The sequence below is a fragment of the Passer montanus genome, unplaced genomic scaffold, assembly GCF_014805655.1.
Source record: "Passer montanus isolate IOZ18808 unplaced genomic scaffold, ASM1480565v1 scaffold18, whole genome shotgun sequence".
NCBI lineage: Eukaryota > Metazoa > Chordata > Aves > Passeriformes > Passeridae > Passer > Passer montanus.
The window spans coordinates 395,119-417,085 of record NW_024365381.1 but is presented as its reverse complement, the minus strand read 5'-3'; the positions used below and the strand labels follow the sequence as shown (position 1 = coordinate 417,085).

Here is a 21,967-nt window from a genome sequence, read left to right as displayed (position 1 = left end):
GTCTTCTTTGCCTTATAATATGGAATAAGAGGCTGAAGATAAGAACATGAGTTTTTGATTATTTTTTTCCATGTATCTTAAAGGGTTACAGTTAGAAACAGCACTGTGTTGGGTAGACTATGGATTTATTCTTAATGTTCTGTGTTCTTATTATATCTGTATTCCATTGTCTGGAAAGAATTCTCAATATGTTCTTCTTTCAAGAAGAGCATAAATCAGAACGATATGCTAGTCAACTCAACTCAATTTCTCATTCAAATCTATTTTGGTTGTATGTATTGCCATCTAATAGATTAAATATGGTAAACACAAGCCCCTCATCCTGTTCTTCCTTGAACACAGCCTCTCTGCTTCATATGCATGAAATTGTGTGAGGCAAGTGAGAACACATATTCAGGTCTGGGGTAGAGGTCGAATTCTAGCAAGCCAATTGTCAGGATCAATCACTGCAGCATCTGAGTACCTCTTGAGTACACAGATAATATTTTAAGAGTGAAATTAACTCTCTATAAAAAATTCTTCCTTTTAGTTTATTCACCTAGGTTTTTGGACAACTGATATTTAGCTACCTTTATCTGTTTGCTTTCACATAGTGTCAGGTTGTGTAGATTGACAGAAAAGCTAACCAAACATGCAAATTCACAACGAATATAAGATCAATTTGAACTGAGCTTACAGAAACTGAAATATTTATATGTAGCATAAAAGGGCTTCAAATTTGCAGCTTGGGAAACAATAACATTCACAAGAATGCTTATTGTTCCCACAATTAGTTTTGCTTCCACTTGCCCAGTGTTTCAGTCAGATCAGGTTCCCACAATCTCTTGCTGTGTGGTCTGAGGTGCAGGTCGGGGGACTCAAGCCCTCATTCTGCCAGCTCTGTGTATCTTAGCTCCTGCTGCTGCATCACCTTACTTTTTCACTTTTGGCACTTATTTAGTAAATTTTATGCAGGTGCATACTTTGTCAAGTATTTTACTCAGGGCAGCACCTCTCAGTGCAGAAATACATAGCTGATTGTAATATTTGTACCACCAAAGGGCAGGAACCACTTATGAATACACAGTGTTCAAGACAAAGGCAGTCCACAGATGTACACTTAATCCTGACCCAAACTGATCACTTTCTCAAGGGAAGAGATACATAATGTAATCTCCGTATGACAAGTCTCACCCTAAATAAATAAACCTGATTGCATTATGTAGCATGCAGTTATTAACATCACAATCTCATGCCCAAAGGGTCTGGAACCAGCACTAGGACCTCTAGGAATCCTAAATAATGGAAGGTTAGGAACTTATCAGAAATCATAAAGATAAAAGTTCAGTACTTTAATACATGACTTCACAGGGTGGTTTGAGACAATGCAGCAATATAGAATGGCCTTCTAGAAAAAATAATATTTCTGTATATGGGGTAGAGATTCCTAGAAGTCATTTATTGGTTTTGTACTCAAAAAATTGTCAAACTCTTAATCTCAGATTATTTTTTTTTTAATATCCATCACTTAGAAATCTGTAATCTTGCTGTGATTCTCAAACTTACCTCTGATATTTGTCAATATATTATCAGCGAACAGTCCAGGGAATACATCTTAAGATCTCGAGTGCCACCTTTAAATATTTTTCTTGCCTCTAAACTTTTGTCTTCTACACTTCCTACTTTTGCAATCATTCTGTTCTGGAATAACATATGTTTTTTTCATAATCAAGTAGTAAAACTGCCACTGCAAGTTTTTGCTGGTTTGGATGCATAAACATAATTATTCTGTAAGTCTGCGAAAGACGCATCAAGGGAATCAGTAAAGTTTACTCCTCCTCCTTCATTTCTTGGCTTTGAGCTGTAAAGCAGACCTCCTTATTATTGACAAATTTATTTTTTGGCACTCCCTTGTTGTCATAAATTGCATCCTGACCACACGAGCAAAGAGCACGAAAATGACAAATTAGGAAGCTGGCATCAAAGTCCGTGCTAACCACATCCTTTGAGTTTGTCCCCTTACCTCATCTCTTTTACTGTAGTTGTTTTGGTGCCAAATGCATGCTGCCTTGTTGCCAAGTATGTGTCATTAATTCACAAGGAGTCTATGGTCATGTAGCCATATAAGTGTTATGGTGGACTGTGATTGAAAAAATGGCAGCAGTATGAGAGTTGAAAACTGGGATTTCTATGTGTTTTATGTTGGGATTTTTGCTCAGTGGCAAAAAGCTTGTAGCCCAAGGAAGGCTGAAATAATTCCTATGTCTATTTAATTTTTTTTTTATTTAGGCTTTTGTTTTGTTTATTTGGGGTTGGTTTGTTTGTTTGTTTGCAAGGGATTAAAAAGATGGAAGAGGCCAAATAAAGCTTTTAGAGATTTGTGTAAGTCATTAGATGATCAAACTTCAGTTGCTCATTTTTATTCATGTGTATCAAATGTATCCCAAGTAAAATCCTATTCCCCAGGACAATACTCCAGTTGTCTCATAGTACTTAATTGTGAAAGCCCAAGGTCAGATTTTCCACCTAAGTAGTTATGCTTTTGCATGTTTGTTGAGGTTGCTGGAGGATATTGCTCTGATATCTTAATAATGAGAGCACAGAAGATGGATACTGAGACCAGATTTCTGTTAGCCATCATTTATGCCTTTTATTTAATTTTAACCCTCCCTCCACAAATGGTTGCCTTATTGAAGTGAAACTTGCTTTTTTGTTTCTTTCTTTAGTAAGTCATATTTTTTAAGCCATGTTGTGACTCAATCGATAAATAAATAATGCAACTGTATGTACATTATAACAGAGGGCCTATGTTCTTTCATAAATGTCAGTTGCATCCAGTGCTTCCTCTCTTTCAAAAAGGGTGAAATATTTTTGCAGTTATCAAATTTTGTATGTCTAATTGGTGACAGGCTTTGTCCTTAAATAAATGCTCAGGTCCAGTTATAATATCTCTATGTTATAAGAATGAAAAATTCTAATTAGGATGATCTGTTTTCCAGGAAAAAGTTTAGTATATCAGTTAGTCTGTTTTATCAGGGGTAATATTCCCTTCTCCAGCCCCTAACTCCTCCTCAGAGCCTGAATGAGAAAAGCATCACAGATGCATGCTGCATTGGACAAAGAACACATGCATGCATTTAAATCATGTATATCTTACTTTTTACTGATGTAATTGTGAAATATGTCCTTTTTGCATTCATAATTAGGGGGTGGAACAGATGGTGAAGGCTTAGTTTAAAATAATCTGTCATTAAAATAACCTAGCCTACTGGTAATTCTTCACTCTAACTGGAGTTTAGGTCAGGGTAACAGGGTTTTTTGAAGCATTGGAATACACTAGAAAGAATTAGGGACTTCATGGATAGTGTGAAATATGAGGATATTCTCCAGAAGGACACCGTAGTAAGACTCCAGTGAATTAAATTTGCCTGTAGTGGGAATATGCAAAAATGGCTGGGACAAAATTCCTCTGACAAATATAAATCCATTTACTATGATGCATTATACATAAGTGCATATTCGGTCAAAGTGGTGCACTAGGTTTCATATCCTGAAAGGAAATAACCTCACTATGCTTCAAATACTATAAAAGGCAGTGAGTATTTTGGGTTAAAAACCTGTGCTTTACATTTTTGTATTATTCTGATGTCAGAGGATATAAATTATAATAATTTGCATTATTGTTCTGGGGTGCTGTAGCTAGTGACTTTTAAATCTGAGTCTCACTTCCTTCATGTCTACCACATTGACTTCCTCGTATGTGACAAAGAAAAATTTGTATCAGTCCTGCCTGGCTAATTTAGAACAGTTTTCAGGAAAAAGAAAACCGGTTCAATAAATCAGATACTTGCATGTCTTTAAAGCATTTATTTTAGTGTTCCCTTCAAGATTTCATTCTTTAACAGCTTTGAAGAGAGCATATAGATTTCAGCATGGTATTATGATAAATCTTCTTGAGGAGGGGCAAGCATTAACATTTGTGTCGGTTCTTTTTCATCTTAATCCAACCTTGGTTAATAATCAGAAAATTCTACATAGTGGGTAAGAAGATGTAATTAACCCTTTGACCCCAGAATCTTAATTGGCGCCTGTTGAAAACAGTGGGGCAGTTAAAAAAAAAATAAATTAAAAAGTAGCCTGTGGTGATTGAAACAGCATAATACATAATGGTTTTCTGAAATCAAAAGTAATAGAGAGCTTCAGCTTTAATCACATTTTGCATAAAGCCAGTAAGTGTAGTTTTAAACAAGAAGTTGCCAGTCTACCTTAAATTGGATTGTGCTCAAAATTGGCATTTGGGGTCACCCTGACCCTTTCTCAGCTGCCACACTAGATGAGATAGAAGTATGTTTATGACAGTCAACTTCATTTTCTTTAAAAAATAAAAAAGAGAAATTAAGTCGAGAAAATTTTCCTTCTATTCATGGTCTCTCCTTCGATGAAAATAGGACATTGCAAAAACCCAGTTACCTTTTCAGACCCTATTTTTATATTATAGTTAACTCTGGAATGTCCAGAACAGAAATCCTTCTACCTGTGAACTACATTGAAACTGCTCAGAAATTCTGGCTGGAAAGCACTGTGGTCCTCCTTTCAAAAGAGATATTTGAAAGCTGACTCAATCCACTACCCGTCTCTTATTTATTTTGTTCTTAGTTATACATAAGTAACATGAATAATACTTCCAGATATTTCTCATTAAAACAAAATTGTTTGTGAATATGTAGTATCCAGTGGTCTCACATACTCTTCTCCAGTATATAACATAATCTGTGTTATGTTGTCTTGCACCTTCTCTGAAGTCTGCTGCTCTCTTGGCATGCACAAAGGACGTACGCTTTATGAAAAATTGAAAAATTTCAACACGCATTACTTAAATAATAAATATTCATAAATAATACCTATGAATAACGAATGAGGCAGTCCTTCAGAACTACTGTTTGACCTGTAAAAGGAACAACAACATTGTCACAAAAGTGGTCTGTCTCAGCCCTTTCATACTGGTGGGAGGAACTGCCTTGCATTGGAAGATGCCTATTTCTCCTCCTATTTTTATTGTCATTTTTCTTAGGTATTAGAACTTGAGCTTAGTACTTGGAGCTTTTGTTTTAAGGTCTTTGTATTTGGGGCATGAAAGGAATTAGGTGTCCATTTGCTGTTAATCAGTGGCTCTTTCAAAATACAATTCAATAAACTTCCTCATTTTGTTCTATCGAACAAAATGCTGAATTTGGTCAGTAGTTGCACATAAGCATAGCTCCAGAGAGGTGGAAAAAGAAATTGAGAAAGAATGACTATGACTCATTAGTCTCAGCTGGCTTAATGAACAAATTTTATGTCACAGAAAGTGGCTAATCATATCCAAAGGTGTTGGTGTGCTGTATTGGCCCTGCCAGTCCTTTGGTGCTGCCTCCTCAGTTACCTCCCTTGTAAAACTTGGGGGTAAGTAATATTCTTCAGAAAGAAAGAGGAAAAAAAGACTAAACAAGTAAAGCTAATAAAGTAAAACTATTTAAAGGAAAGGAGAGACTCACAATTAATGGCAAGGAAAAGTAGCAATTGCTTAAGAAGGCTAACATTTCTCACTTCAACACCCTTCCAGTTGCTGATGACTTACAAACTTTATCCATGGAGGCTGAAACTTCTTTGAACATGAACAGCTATGTCCGCTAGAGATAGTTTGTTTATATTTTTCCCAGCAAAACTGGTTTCAGACAATTTCAAAACTACAGAGTGAAAAATTTATACCTAATCGATACTCAAAGCTTTCTTTAAACTTGTGTTTCATTAAGCCTGAATTCCTAAATAAGATGATGTGCATAAAAGATTCAGAAAAGACATCAGTGACTCAGAGAATTATTTTTTCTGTCTCTTTAAAAACTTTGCCCAGATATGTCAGATAATTACACACTAATGCAGTGTGCTAAGCAGACGAGATCATAAATGTGCTTAAACTGTACGTCATTCTCTTGAGTAACAGAGCAAAGGGGCCCCACAAAAAGCTTCATAAAAAACTAAGAGGGAAGTTGTTTTTATATGATACACAAATAACCTATGAAACATCTTTCCTCAAAAAAGGAAGAAATCACAGTCATGCCAACTACTAAGAATGGGTTAGCAAGAAACCTCTGGTAGACTTGTCATTGCCAGTATGGATATTCCATTGTTCTGAATCATCTCTGTACATACTGTCACACCCAGGGAAACTGCCTGCTGCACATAGGCCTTTAGTCTGAGTCAGTGGGACAATTTCTTCTTGTTGGTGGAGAATGGAATTCTGTGTAGGTAGCCAGGAAGACAGTGCTGTGGTTCTGAGCTCAACAGAGGGTTAAACCAGCTTCCTCAAAGGAACTCAGGACAGAGAATCAGGAATACTTTAACTAAGACCTTTAAAGAGTTACTTTTCTGAGTAAGAGATTGTACGTAGTGAGAGAGATCAGATGTGCAAAGGTTTTGATTGTCCTGGCATTGATCTAAGTTTGAACTGTTCCAAATTTTCCACCTGTTATTGATGTTAAAAATTCAAGCAAGTGATGTTAATAATTTGAGAAAGAAATGATGATGATTTATAAGAGGTCATAAATTACTTGCATAATATAAATGTTTTTACATGAAGGAGATCTATGCAGATTTACATTTTTATTAATTCATAAATATAAATTAGAGTATTTTTTAATGCCGTGTCTTTAGTAAGAGTTTGTTTTCCAATATACGGTCTATTATTTTTAGAAAACTCAGATTTTGCACCAATTCCACCACCTACTACATCAGAGAGGGGTGAACTTTTGACAAAGACAGCTTTTGACTAGCAGCCTGTTAGAAAATAGTCAAGAAGCAGAAGAATAAAAGTATTTAAATCCCTCAGAAATCATGGTTGTGTATGTGCAAAGGAGTGATTATATGATTTTGTCATCATGTATCTCCGTCAAATTTATGTGCTTTTTCCTTCCAAAACTGGGCTAATCTCTCAAATGCTACAGTGAATATTTCTTTTACACGTTCATTTATCACAAGGGGATATTTGAGATGGGATTTTTGGGATTTTTCCTTGTTCCTCCCAACATTTGAGCTGTTTCATACTTTTGGAGCTGTTTCAGCATTTCTAATTTCTGGAATTTTGTGATTTTACTTTTGCAATAGTCTATGATTGTTTGCCAAAAATCATCCTCATAAAAGACAGAGAGGTAAAGACATGGATGGTGTATGAAGGTAGTTTCTTCCTAGTGAAGATTTGCTTCTATTTATAGAGGTATACTCCCTTCTGGAGGTGCAGTGATTTACTCTGTGTCAGTTTAGAATATAGGCCTCTGTTTAATAACTGCACTCATGTTTCAAAAGGTATGCATTAATCGCTGTAATTGTATTTTGGTTTTTGAAGTTGCAAACCACATCCAAAGACTTGAACCTATCAAAGAAAAATCTGATCTAGACTTTTACACCAAACAGACGAAATTCATAGCATTTCTAGAGACCTAAGCTGTAAACATATTTGACAGTAATCTGCAGATTGGCTTTGTTGTCTCACAAAAGGAAAATGGTGTGTGCGTATATGAGTGTATGTGCGTGCATGTGTATGTAATCCTCAATTAATTTACAAATTATTGAGGTCCACAGCGATTTGAGTGATGGCAGGATTTTATTTTCTCCTTTTGAATTTTTGGAAATGGAAATTCTCTGCTTTGATTCTGAGCAATGGGGGGTGATTTTTTATATGCACTGCTCAATTGGAAGGTTATTTGTTTCCCGTATTTGTTTCTCCATGAAAAATAACGAACATTTAATTTTTTAATGTTTCTTCTATCAAGCAAACAATATAAATTTTATACTGTATATGGCAGATATAAGCATGGGAGAAAAATAACTTAATAATATACTTATCAGACTTAGTAATAGACTCATATGATGTTTATTAGTATGTAGACAGAACAGAAAGGAATTGTCTTAAAGATTCAAATTAAAACCACTCTCACAAAAGTCAGAATATTTTCCTCAGTTTATTCTGTGAAGCCTTTGTTTGAATCTATTTCTATTTGTAATTTGTAATTCTTTATTAATCTGTTCACTTTTTTTTTCTTCTTATTCTGTAGTCCCTGGATGGATTTGTATTTGCACTAAATCAAGAAGGAAAATTTTTGTACATTTCAGAAACTGTCTCCATCTATTTAGGCCTGTCCCAAGTAAGTACATGCTTTTAATTCTAGAATATAAGTGTGTATGATGCGTTCTTCTGTTTATTATTATTAAGGAAATAATAATTTGGCTTCTGTGTTTTCCATGGATTATTGAATTAGCTGTTTAAAGTTGCATCCTGTTCATCCTGAGACACAACTGAAAAATGTGTCTATTGTATTGAATGTTGAGATGTGTAAGAAAACTTTTTGCCACAAAGGATCATTATTAATTTATTGAGAACAAATGAAGTTTCTTTTCTCAGTTTTTTTGAACTTTAAACCTCTATACCTGATAGGAAAGGGACATTCTAATAGTACTTCCCTTGTGTCCTATTACTGGATGTTTATGGAGTACCCTGCATTATCCAGGGAGCTGACACGATGACAGGGAGTCATTTGGAGTCAAGAAATGCTGAAAGAGGCCATTAAAATGTCTTGCAGGGAGGGTTCCAACAAGGACACATTTTGATGCTTTCACCAATGCTCACTAATATGAAAAGATGAATTTATAAAATATAATAATTTGGGGGGTTTTGGTTTGAGATTTTTTTTCTTTAATTGCTGACAACTGGTTTTCAAAGATTAAAAGGCAGGACAGAAGTGGGGCAAAAGTTAGTTGTTAATGTTTATTCCTGATTCTGCAGCATTCAGAAATGCTTAGCCAGAATAGCTTCGTTCTGCTTTCACTTAGAAATGAAGCAGAAATATTTTGCATGATGATTTTCAGGGAGGGACCACCTACTTCTACTGCAGTCAACCTGAGGAGGAAAAAAAACCTGAAATAATACTTATTTCAGCTACTTTAAATTGGGACCCACGCAGCTATGAGGAAGCAACTATTTGTATAGCCTACTCACTGTCAGTTTTTGCTGGACCCCACCAACAATTAAATGGGAAATATTAATATTTAGTGACCAAAAAAACACTGATTTGAAATATTATCAGGTGAGAATATGAATAGGGGCTCATTAAATTCTCAAAGAACACGCAAGCAATTGGCTGTTATAAGTTCAGTAATTGTTATTTTGTGCTGGCTTTGGCAAACACAATGATAGAAATGGAAACAAGAGCTGTTTCTAGCTCATATCAGTATTCTTGTCTCTCATTAAAGTCCCTCGTTTTGTAATAGACTTTAATCCCTGACTTAATCTGTTTGGGAGTTAGTATCAAGAATCTCACATTTTGAAATTGGTGCACCACCATGTTGCTAATACAGTAAAGAATTGGAACTTTAATGTTTATTATTGTCTTATGTTCATATTAATCTGGTTTATGCATAGTATCCAACAAAGTCTAATAAGCCAGTAAAGAAGAAGGATGGATAATTAGTTTAAGCAGGTAAATGCTAATTAGGAAACTCCTGAAAGGCATCCATTATACACTAGCTTAAAACAAATTTTACAGCCCTGGTTAGTGGTGTAATCCAAATTCTGTCAAGGCAACTGCATTTTCTGTAATTGAGATGTGTATGTTTGCTTTGCATAACAGATGGCTCTGTATGCTTAGACTGATAGCTAGGAAAATAATAATTGCATTATTCTGGCCAAAAGAATATTAGCTCTTGGGTTTTGGCCATTTCAGTCAGTCCTCCTGCCAGCACAGCATATGCACATATATGGATTGGATTTTCAAGGAAATTGATGCATCTGGAATAGTGTGGCCATCTGAAATATCATCTGTTCAAGAAAAATTTGGCTTTAACCCTATGTTAGTCTCTTGTTAAAAGCATTTTCTGCCACTGTCTTTCAAACTATAGAGTTGATAAATCTCTCCTTACTCTGAACTCAAATCATGTTGTTAAGACTTTACACTCCATCTTGATCCGTATGCATTTCAAGAAAGGGTTCAGATAAATGAAGCAATTTTCTTTGCATGTTAGAATATTGGAAATATCAGGGCAAATATTTTCATGTGCTCACCACTGAAAGTACTGAGGAAAAACTACCAAAAATCAGAACCAGTATTGTGGGTTTTCATAGAATAATAAATTAAACATACTGAGATTTACTAAAATATCTGAGTGTTTTGCTTTTCTTCTCTTCTGTCTTTATGGAGACATTTTGTATTTCTAATATCTACAGTATTTACATATTTTTGGTATATTGTTCTCTTGGTACAGCATTATATCACTAGTCTCTTAATAATTTTAAAATAAGTGCTGTAGCTACTTCCTACTAAATCACTAGTCAAAACTTATTAGTTGCTAAAAATATTAGCAGGTCTATCTCTAGAACCATTTCTCAAATATACATGGAAATGCTACAGTTTTCACCACACCAAATAAAAAATTCTTGTGAATTCTGAATTTCTGGGTTGGTGCTATGTGGTAATGTGGTTTTCTATTTCTTATACTGGAAAAAAACATCAATATACCCTATGCTGATACTCCAAAACTTTATATTTATATAGAAACTCCTGGCAGTGTTGCACTTAAAGGCATTATGATGTACAGTATTATTTGAAATAGCTTCATCAAGTGCTGCCCTTACTTTCTAGTCTGATTATTTCTCCAAGGCTTCATCCTTGTTTGGTGTTGTTTTGGTTATTTTTTTTTTTAGTTTTCATTTTTTAACTAGCATGCACGGAAATAATGTAAAATATATTTTGTATTTGCAAAGCAAAATCTTATGTCTCCTAGATAAAGGAAAATAGTTCTTGTATTGAATCTCAGCAGGTGACAACAGTTATGGTAGTCAATTTTACTCTTTTCTGAACATTTAGAGCCAGTGGTGCAAAACAAATGGATGCCAATGTTCTAAGATAGCTGCAGGACTAATAGTAAACAAATCTGATAAAACAATGTCTTGGAAGGTAGCCTGAAAATTATAATAATAGTTACCCCTGGCAAAAGTTACAGTATATTTGAACAGTAAACAAAAATTGCAATAAATGCCCTTTTGACATTACAATGAATATAACTTATATGTAAACATCTATGGACATATATATTCTGAATAATTTTTTGTATGATTTATCTTCCTGCTAATGCTAACCGAGAATTTTAAGCCAGTTTGGCAGATGTATATTTCAGACCACACTGTGGAATTACAATCAGATCAGTTTCAGAGAACAGAGATACATTTCAAAGTTTAGGAAAAGAGAGTTAGCTGAAAATAATGAGTGAGAGAAGGTAAAGAGTCAGACCAAGAGAACAACAATCTCCCAATTAAAGAGTCTATGTGTATTGGCTTTAGTCTATGTTAATTGTCATAGCTCAGGTACAATTGAGGCAAGCTTAAATAGTTGAACATACTTTTCAGTTCTTTCATGAACTGTAGTATTTGTTGAAAGACCCAGAAATGTCTAGAAATGTGCAGTATGGCCAGGATTTCTTCTCTGTGTTGGGCAACATGATCTATGGGGGTGTAGCCAATACAAACATCTTTTTACACTGGATCTCTGTAGTGATGGAAAAATGTTTGTTCTTGATATATATATAGTCCCATACATTTTCCAAGTCAGTGTGTAATTTTTGATATTGGGGTAACTTCCATCTTTGAAACCCTCAGTCCCTGATTTCCTTTTAGAAACGGGATGAGATTTCAAAAGAAAATGGCTAACCACTAAAGAGGCATTCAAATTGCTCCTTCCAGCACTTAGAAGTCAGTGTGAGTGCTTCCCTAAGAGATTTCATTTCTCTTGAAAAGTGTCTGTGTTTGAGACTTGGACCAAACATATGCTGAAACATAAAAGTAACAAAAAGGGAGAAAAGTCTATCCAGAAACAGATAGAATAAAAATGTATTATCTAGAAAGGATAAAATTGCCTGACATATGATGTTTCTATTGAACATAGAAAATATAATGAGCTAATAATCTAGCTAGGATGCTTTTGCATTCCGGAAACAGGTTCTTAATCACCTCTTACAATAGTTGTACTCAGCAAGGATAGCATGCATTGTTTCTTGCCTGTGAGGTCCATATCTTAAAGTAAAATATTTCCTACCTTTGCTCCTACTTGCCCAGGACACAGAGCAGATTGGCCTGTTGAAAAGAGAGCTCACTAAAAATGAACAGTGCAGCTGCTGGCATAATAAGAGTTAGATAATAGAGATGAAAAAGCAAGAAAACAAGAATAAAATTTTGAGAATGTATCTATTTGAAAATAAAGCAGGCAAAACCAACAGGTATATTATGTGTGTACTCTGTTACCAATAGCATAACATATTTCCTTATTTTGGCTTTTTGTGCATTTGTTCTATGAAATGGCAAATAAAATTATAGCTACAGCACGCAAGTACAAGGTCAAATAAATGACAGTACTCATTCTATTTGTGAAGCTATTCTGAAAAGGAACCATGGTGCCAAATGTGGTTTATTTGAATAATAAAGAAGAATTAGATTCCCCTGATAACTTGGCTGAGGGCCAATAAATCACTGGAGGTTAAGAATGCTTTGCAACTGCCATGTATTTCTTTTGCTTTTACGAAGCACAAACCTCAACTACTATGCTCTACCTGTTTTTCAATGCAAATCAAGTTGAGGTTAGTAGATGGTTAAAGGATTGCTTTTGTGCTCTGTTTGCTTAAAAATAACATAAAGCAATCTTGACACTTGCACTGATTCTGTAAATTCTTATTTTTCCTCCTATACCATTAACAAAATAAAATAAATTAAAAAAAATAATAATAGTAATAATAATAATGAAAAAAATACAGAAGTAGATTTTTTTAAAGTATAACTAGACAATAACCAATTATGAACTTCCCCTTTCTTTTGTGATGTTGTCATTGTTTTAGTGTTCTGAATTTAAATACTTCTACATAAAGTGATCATTTGTGCTCATACAGTAAATTGGTACACAGTTTTTCCCCTTTAGAAAGAACAAATAAAAGCCTGGGAAATTCTGTGTTGATCATGTGAGGCTTTAAATATTTTTTTCTTTAACATTCAGTGTAAGAATATTAATTTACTGTTGTATTTTATGCTAAAAGAAGTGAACAAGGGAGGAGTTCTATTGAAATAAAGCAGCTCTGAGGATTCTGAGAGCAGTAAGAAAATATAAGTATCAAAATAATTCAGAAACAGTACAAGGCACAGTGGCACATTATCAATTTACAACATTTAAATTGATAAATGCTTGGTGGTGAAGGCCTACAAGGGCACTTTGAAAAGCAAATAGCGACCTGCTGAAGAAATTGATTTTTCCCCCCCGAAAATGACTGCATGATGCATCATTTGACTGCATGCTGTCCAAGTGCTTGACAGAGATAATCTCAGCAATCCCACGGGTGACCTTATCGTTCTCACCAGGGCAACTTTGTCTAGGTTCTGACTTTGTGCATGTCAAGGTTTCTTCAGGCAGGATCCTTAGGGGGAAAAAGTTCCTCTGTTCGATCCAGATATTGAACCACTCTTGAAGGCACTCCCCCACCCCCAAAAAGGCAAGCTTGTTTCTTTTCTTCATAATTATGAATGAACTGAACAAGGGAAAATATCTATAGACACAGTATCTTTGCTGAGGATATTATTGCCTTCTCAGTGTAGTTTAGCTTAGTTCTTAAAGGAGAAAGGATACCTGCCATTAGAGGTTATCAGATACAGTTGAAAGACTCCAAAATATATGGCGCTCTTCTACGTAGCAGAAATATCCCACCTGCTTTCTTTATCACATTCACTGTTCACAGCTTTATTTTTTGCCATCCACACAGTATTTAATATCAGCACCTAATCATTTTTTCTCTATGTTGTTTTTTTGGGTTTTTTTTAATCCCTATCCCAACCCAAGAATTTTTAAGACAACTCAAGTACAAATTACAACCTGACAGAAGTCCTGAACATCAACATCAATATGCATAATTTTGCATAGACACTCTGTAACAACCTTCACGTATGGTCATGAAGAGGTCCAAAACACTTAGGCTATTTTATCTGGTTATTAAATAACAGGTTTTGTCTTCCAAAGAGAAATATACTGCCCAAACTGTGATGAATAATGGCATTTTAACAATTGCAGGATTTTTAAAAGTGCTTTGTATAATGAACAAACTATTCTTCATGTGCAGTTAGTAAATGTTAATTATAATTACTAACTAGGAATCTGTTGAAAGCAGCAAATGTTATGCTCTGTTTGGTACCCCAAAGCTGCTTTACCCACTGCCTTTAACACCCACAGTTCACCGTATTCAACCTCTTTTACCTCCTTCTTTCATCCACAACATTAATTCTGAGTGAACAAGACGTGCTTCCCTGCTTTTGACAAGATTTGCTGCAGTCTCATGCGACAAAAACCCAACACTCATTCCAGATTCAGAAAGTAGGATTTATAACAGCATTTTAATTTAATGTTGGATGTCGAACATATAAAGAGATCACAGTAGTACTAGAGCTGAAAATTGATGCCTTTTTTATTAGTGTCCTCTCAGAAGTGGGTGAGCCGCTGTTTGTGCAATGGAGCACAGAGCACCACAGTCAGATGAATGAGGATATGCTATCTGCAAGGAATCATATTTCAAACCACTGTCTGCCTCTATTGATGTGCTCAGAGTTGAAAGGTTATGCTAGTAAATGCCATCAGAATTTTCAGCATTAGAAATCTGTGGAATAATCCGCTGACTGTCACTTTGTAGTGAGTCCAAATGCAATACATGGTGATGCTTTAATTATTTTTTTTTAATTTAAATTAACTTATTGTTACTGATCATATTGTTTTGCTTCTTCTTCTACACTGTGTTTAAATACTGCCAACAGAATTGTCTTATAGGCTCCACTGAATATAGCTGTCTGTTGAGTTAACTAAAGGAATCCAGAATGTCATTTTACATGAGAAACATGTTTCCCTTATTTATTCTTTTGAACATATTTTACCAGCCATTGAGGCTGAAACATTGAAAGCCTTTATGCAGAAGGGATTCACTGGTTAAAATGAATCACAGATTCTCCATGCAATAAAATATAACCTCATTGGTTTAACATTTAAAGGCTGAAGACTTTTTATGTCACTTAATAATTTCTTCCGTTTGCTGTTAAAGAAAAAAAAAAGGCATTTGATAAGGTATTTTCTTTGGAATTCTTAACTCTTTCCAGTACTGAACAGGACTGAAAACATTAGCAGACAGACCATTTGCTTCCTGATGGATGCAATGGTTTCAGATTATTTTAATAAAAATATCTGGGAAAAATGGGTAAGACAATTTAGGTATTTTATGTTTCTCTTTCCTATTAAAGCAAATTAAAAGTTTTCCTGAATTAATGTTCATATTATCCAAATTAGCTGCAAAGTAGTTTTGGTATCTTCTTTGCATTGCATTGTAGCATATTCATGTGGAAGTTGGAGTATTTTCTGTAAAACAAACAGCTGTGGAATAATTGGGGAGGAAAAAAAAAAACAAAACAACTGGTTCTGGTGAGAAACATACAAATTTGCCCTGAAGGTATTTTCCATGCTTTTCGGGCACATTAGAGATGAGAAGAAAAAGCCCTCAAAGACAAGTACTCTACTTTTTAGGAGTAAGTTCAAACAGTCATTCTTCTCATGAGAAGAAGATTTCTAAAAAAAATTATAATTAATAGATTTTGATTATTAGTAAGAAAATAATGCCTTTCATTACTTATAAAACATACTGATTATAAACTTTGATTTTTCGTTTACGTCTGTATTTGAGTCAGGGATAGTGAAAGTCATGACACAAATATTTTCCATTGTATGAAATGACTCAAGATTTGTAGCAGAGAAGCAGTAGGGGTTCACTTGACAGAACTTCCATTCCAAGCACTTGAGAAAGGTGAGTCAATCCACAGATACTCAAGGGTTGGTTTAAGGTTATGAAAGGAATATATGTATTAAAAACACAATCACTGAATGGTTCTGAGCTAAAAAATAATGCTGCAAAAAATGAAATATAAGAAACTGCTTTAAACTCAGGTCAGTTCAGTGATATCTTCAGCTGCAAATCCTCACTGACAGTTCTACCAGTCCTACTAAGGGGTTGCCTATGAAAGCACAAGATTGGGAAGCAGCTCAGAAGAAGGATAGGAAATACATCTTACTCAGATTTTGCCAATATCATGCACTATTACAGCCTTGCTCAGGACTTTACTTGCTCTGTGTTCAGTCAAAGTTAACAGATTAATACTACTCTGAGAAGAGAGGATTTGTAAGAGAACAGGAGCATTCCAAATTCTCTGGAGAGTGTCTTCACTGCAGATGGGATCTAGTCAAGAGACCTCTCAAGTCAGAGGCTAATGGAGCTTAATCCCTAAGGTTTGTAATGGAAATTCAAGACAATCATGTCCATATATTACTCTTCCAGTATTAATCTATATTCTTTTGTCACTCCCTGTTCATCTTCAGCATTAAAATAGACCTGTGCTGCTTTAGCATTTTAACCCCATGTTTCCCTGTATTACCAGTATTTGGCACTTGAACCAGGATGCTGTCCGAGACATCCTCTGCCTGTGCTTCACAGCAGCTGACAGCAGCTTCCTGGTTAAGTTACCGTGTGAAAGGGTCTCTTTCTGCATTTAGGGGACAGAGAAAAAGAGCAGCAGAAAACTTGTCAGGCTTACTGTGAACCAGTACTTTATCTTACTTGCTCAGCTGAGTTCCTTAACAGCATTCACATTGAAAGTTCTCTCTGCTGTTTGCTCACACCTTTAGAGCTGTCTGCATTCATCCTGAGTAACTCACCTCCACATGGGTGATGTTTTATTTATTGTTCTCATGGCTCTCCCACGGAAGCTTCCTCTGCAGATGAACCCACAGAAGAGCCAGTTTAAAGTAATTTTACAAGCTAGGCCATCAAAATCTGACATCAGGACCCACCCCATCACACGGCCTGCTCTAGCAGTGCTGGCATAGCCAAAACCAGCCATGCAGCAGAGGGGTACTTCTGCTGACCACCTGATGAAGTAGTAGAAAACTAGGAATTCATTTTTCTCAGACAGGAGTTCAGATGTGGCAACAGTGAAGTGATAAACTTCCTTTGCCCAGAGTTACAAATTTAGAGCAAAAAGGCGAGAAAGAAAATCTCTTCCTTCCGCAATGAGGAGATATGTCTAAGAGCAGAATCATCTTCCCTTTAGAGACAGGAAGCACTGGCATATATTGGAGGGATGGGGAATCAGATTATTTAGTATGAGGGGACAGACAAAAGAAATGCCTGTCTAGTGAGAGCAGACAGGAAGGGGAAGAAAAGAAACATAGCACGCTGCCCCTACTCAGCAACAGACTCATGAGGAGACATGCTGCTTCTTCCTCAGCAACCAAGCGAAATTTTGCTAACCTTTGATGTTCAGAACTGACAGCCCAGCATAAACTCAAATAGTGAGTCTGGTTCATACTCAAGATATATGAAAATAATATTTTAAAGGACTTATTAACATTCAGGGGGGTTTGCACCCTTTGTGACTTTGTATTTTCAAGTCTTCTTTTTCCATTAACTACATGAATGATAAAAATGTACTTTAATATGTAGGAGATGTCTGAGACTTTTTGGGAATATCATGATTCTACAGAAAAGCCTTTGAAACTACAACCAAACCACTTGATTGGCAATAATATTATAAAGTTTTGCAATAGTAAAATATAAAGGGGAAATACTGCCTTACATCTCTATCACATAGATCTATAAACTAATACGGTGTACTGTATTCCAGATAACTTTTAAAGCCTTTGTGTTAATAAATCTGGCCTTATAGTAATAAAATGTATGACAGAATTATTACCTATATTAATTATTTTATGTTTGAGATCCTGTCTTTGGGTCTTTTGGGTGACAAGTATTTTCTAGTCTGAGTACTGATGTATTAGGATGTAGCCATTACAGTCAGGCATTCTCTCTACCTTTTCATACTGTGTTTCAGAAAGCTGTCTCATTTGGGACAGCACTTATTCATGCAGAAGTGGTAAATACAAAGCTGTATGCATTCCTGAGATTCCTTGAATAACAATGGAGCTATCCATGTATTCTTATTGAACTTCTATAACATATGCATAACAGATATGATGAAAATTGTAAATGTATCTCTTCTATGTATTAAAGATGCATGTAGGAGTCATGACTTAAAGTTTGTAGGAAGACATGCTTCCTTTTCTAAAATTCTTTAATCCAGTTGGAAAAGCAGTAGCTTTCCCTTCTATGTTTGTTTCTCTTGATATGACTTGATATGACAGGCTGATCCACAGCCTGTAAGTCATTGAAGAGATTTCACAGATTTTTGAATGGTTCTCATTTTACTCTATACTGCAAATATGTTTCTTATTTTACCTTGAGAATGAAGATAAATTCTGTAAATTAATGAGCAATGCCTCCATCCCTATAAACAGCTAGTAATTTGAATAAGAGTGACAGTGATTTCTCCTTTTTTTTTTATTTGTTGCAGATTGCTTGCAAGTTTTAAGATATTTTGGTCACATGATAGCTCAGTTTCTTTGTCCTGCCTTCAATTTTATATATTCAGATTGAGTTATCTCGAGGCAACATTATGTTAAGGCATTTTAGAGGATTCCTGCATTAATTATAATTGGTATATACTCTGTTTACTGCAGCCTTGTGTGCAGATGAGCTAATGTCTAACCACTGAGAAAGATGCATTCCAAAGACATAACAATCTTCAACATCAGAGAGGTTGACTAAAAAATGTAGTGGAAAAGGCATGTTTTTAGTTGCATGTTTGGGAGGGGGTGAACATTGTGATATTTTTATCATCCCTTTCCTATCTTCTTCTGATTCAGCCAGTCTTCCTTGTTAGCTCCCAGATCAAGTTTGGATGTATTGTTGCCTAGGTGTGCAATGCCTTCCCAAAGGAAAGCAGTTCAGGGGAAGAATTGTTAATAATTCAGTCACTGAAATGAACATAAGCAAATTCCAGTTTCTAGAGATGGAATGCTCATTGCAAAGATAAGGATTTATATATCCTGGGTTTTGGTAAAAATGTGTCTAGAGAAAGAATTCTGTGCACTTCAAACTGAACTTATCCCAGATGTTTTGTTTGGCTAAATACAAGTAGGTTCCTTAATACTTGTTCTGTTCTCTTTTTTTGATATCACTATACTCTAGGTTTATGTACACATGTGACTGTGAAGAAAGATCTTATGTGTTTGATGGACAGCAACTAAAATATACTTTTTCAAAACAAATTATGCTTTTTCCATTCTAAGTGGTTAGGAGCTATTCATGTTGTACCTATTTTGGATAGTGATATGACTAGATCTGATGCAGTACAATTTGCATTCTTATGATGCTTTTGGGATAAATCCCTGCAGATTAGCAAAGTTTGCAACCTCCCCAATGAGGGTGCAAATTCCTGTGAAGTAATAAGAATAATAAGTAAAACTGGAAAAAGAAAACTCTGTATATATAAATGTAACTTTTACAGCTTGTTAATTAAAATTGACATTGCAAAGTTTTTACAGGACAAAGAGACTACAAAAGGACACTACCATTTTAATATGTTTTGGAACATTTTCAATTTGGCAGCCAAGAAAATCATATAATTCTAGGATCCATTCACCTCTTTAGTAAAAACACCAGTCTTCAATTTTAAATAGCATTTGTAGAAATTAAAGAAGGTAAACTGAAAATATTTCTAAAATGTCACAACTTCATTGTGATATTAGATGATGTGACCTATCCCTTCATTGTCATCTAGAACAGCTGGGAAGGTGCTGTGAAAATAATGACATGTCTTTTAAAATAACTATAAAACCCAAAGATTTTAAAGGAGATTATATTTTCGTACCTATATTTGCTATTTTGAATGAAGTTGTTGATGTGTGATATTCTTTATTATGGCATTAACACCCGTGTCACAGCAATATCAGAATTTGCATATAAACAATCAACATAATGGATTTGAAGTTTAAAAATGCAGAGTTTATTTTTATTTTAAATAAAACGCTTGCATATCCTGAAATGCAAATATTTATTCTGTGCATGTATAATTATAATATGCCCATGATAGCTGATAATTTTCTGATTGTCTTTTATAGTCTTATTTAAGTCATATTTATTCTCTTGCATCCATGGTCTTCATTCAACACTGGGCATCTTAGTGAGCTGTAGTACAGGGGTTTTTTTGGTTTTAACCTTCAAAGGAATTTAGTTGAGCAGATGCTACATTGAACCAGTCAGAGTAGAAAGGAAATGATATGGCTTTTAAAGGGCACATCTAGCATATCTACTGGGCTAAAGTAATTCTGGCAATGCTTCAAAGGATATAACTTTTGATGGTAAAGTAGGTAGGCTACAGAATGAAATCACATATGGCAAGCTGTCAAAGTCTTCCTACACATTCAGTACATTTATATAAGTGCAAATGGATGCTGCTTAGATGGAGTCCCTAGCAATTTCCTGTTAAATCTGCTCTAAGATTATCTGATATTATTTGACTAAATTATCTGTAAAAGCTGAGGACAACTTTTATGATCAAATATTTAGAAATTAGTTTTTTCTTTTTGGCAGATTATCTGAAAAATGAACTGCAATTGTATTAACACTTGAAAGCAAAGGGCTTTCAGTAATAGCAATTATATCAAAACAGGGATAATGAATTGCTGTATATCAGCTTGAAGAGGACGTATTTATAGGTCAATGATGTCAATAGCTATAGTTCTCATAGACACCTCATTTCTTACCCTTTTATTCCTTGCTAATGCTAAGCAGACACAGTTTTAACTTTTAATGAGATTGGTGACTATGAGAATCTCATTTCACAATGGAAGGGAAGTTTACAAGGGATGAATATTTTTACCTTTCAAAATTCAGCCATAAAAGTTGTTGCCCTTTTACAAATGCTACGTCGATGATTAGCCATCCCCCTCCCCGCTAATGAAAATAAATCCAAATGGTCATTCATACTTATTACAAAGACAAACTTTTAAGTTTTCTTTTTTATATATATTCTGTTAGTTGTGTTGAATAGCACTCTAGTCTAATGGCAAAATGCAGGATGACTTACGGCATTAGCTTTATAGCTAGAAGTATGCATGCATATATATTTTCATATAATACACCTCTGTGTATGAATCTGAATGGACGCGTGATTGAAAGAGGAACCTCAAAGATGCACTGAAAAGTTCTTTACCTCTGTCCTACACTGTTCCTCATCAGGAGGTGAGAAATGTCCAGCTGCAGCCTTTCAACCCTGAGCACATGCATTTGCTTTCTGATTTTTGGCCATGGCTATCCTTGAGAGTTATGGTAGGATGAAGCACATTTTGTTTTACTGGGGCAAGGTGCAGTGTGGTTAGTACTGTTAACTGCTGAAGGTTGGAATCTGTTTACAAAGGATGGAATCTAATGAGATTTGGCCATGGAAGCTGAAATCCCTCTAGACAGACCTTTATATTCATTTGGCCCCTCTCACACACTTATGCGTGGCAGTAGCACATGTTCCATCACAGCTCAGAGGCTCCATGCCAGATATAAGCAATCAGGCTGTCTAGTTATTCACATCTTACAGGATCCAAGAGCAAAAAAGGAGTTCAGAAATGCACAGCTTTGGTGAGGTGTCTGTCTCTTATTTTGGCTCCTATTCTGCAGCTGCAAAATCGCACCAATATATTAATCACATGAGTCACTGTACAGATCGCACCCTTGGCCCCGATCATAAGCGTAGGGCATTGTAGATTGTAGAAGTAAATAGAATGAAGGTTTGTATTGATCTGTCGAAGAAGTGGTTGCTTGTTCAGTGGCACATGACTCAGACAAGTCTCGGTGTGCTTTTATTGGAATGGCAAATAGCCTCTTGCTGGTATAAAGGCAAATCCATCTGCCAGTTTCAGATCCATTCTGTAATAGAAATGGGAATGTGATGAGTGCTCAAAAAAATCTTACTGCTTTAACATGACCAAAAATAAGCTGTTGTGTCTAGACT

The 21,967-nt window shown here is 35.2% G+C and overlaps 1 protein-coding gene across 8 annotated transcripts in view; it reads left to right on the top strand.

The window, feature by feature from the left end:
- Nucleotides 1-21,967, top strand: part of NPAS3 (neuronal PAS domain protein 3) — a 594,914-nt gene that overhangs the window by 407,339 nt on the left and 165,608 nt on the right. For all 8 annotated transcript variants that reach the window (XM_039705452.1, XM_039705451.1, XM_039705456.1 and 5 more), the window contains one exon: nucleotides 8,067-8,156. In XM_039705452.1, coding sequence (XP_039561386.1) covers nucleotides 8,067-8,156 — 90 coding nt within the window. The remainder of the gene's footprint in view (nucleotides 1-8,066; nucleotides 8,157-21,967) is intronic.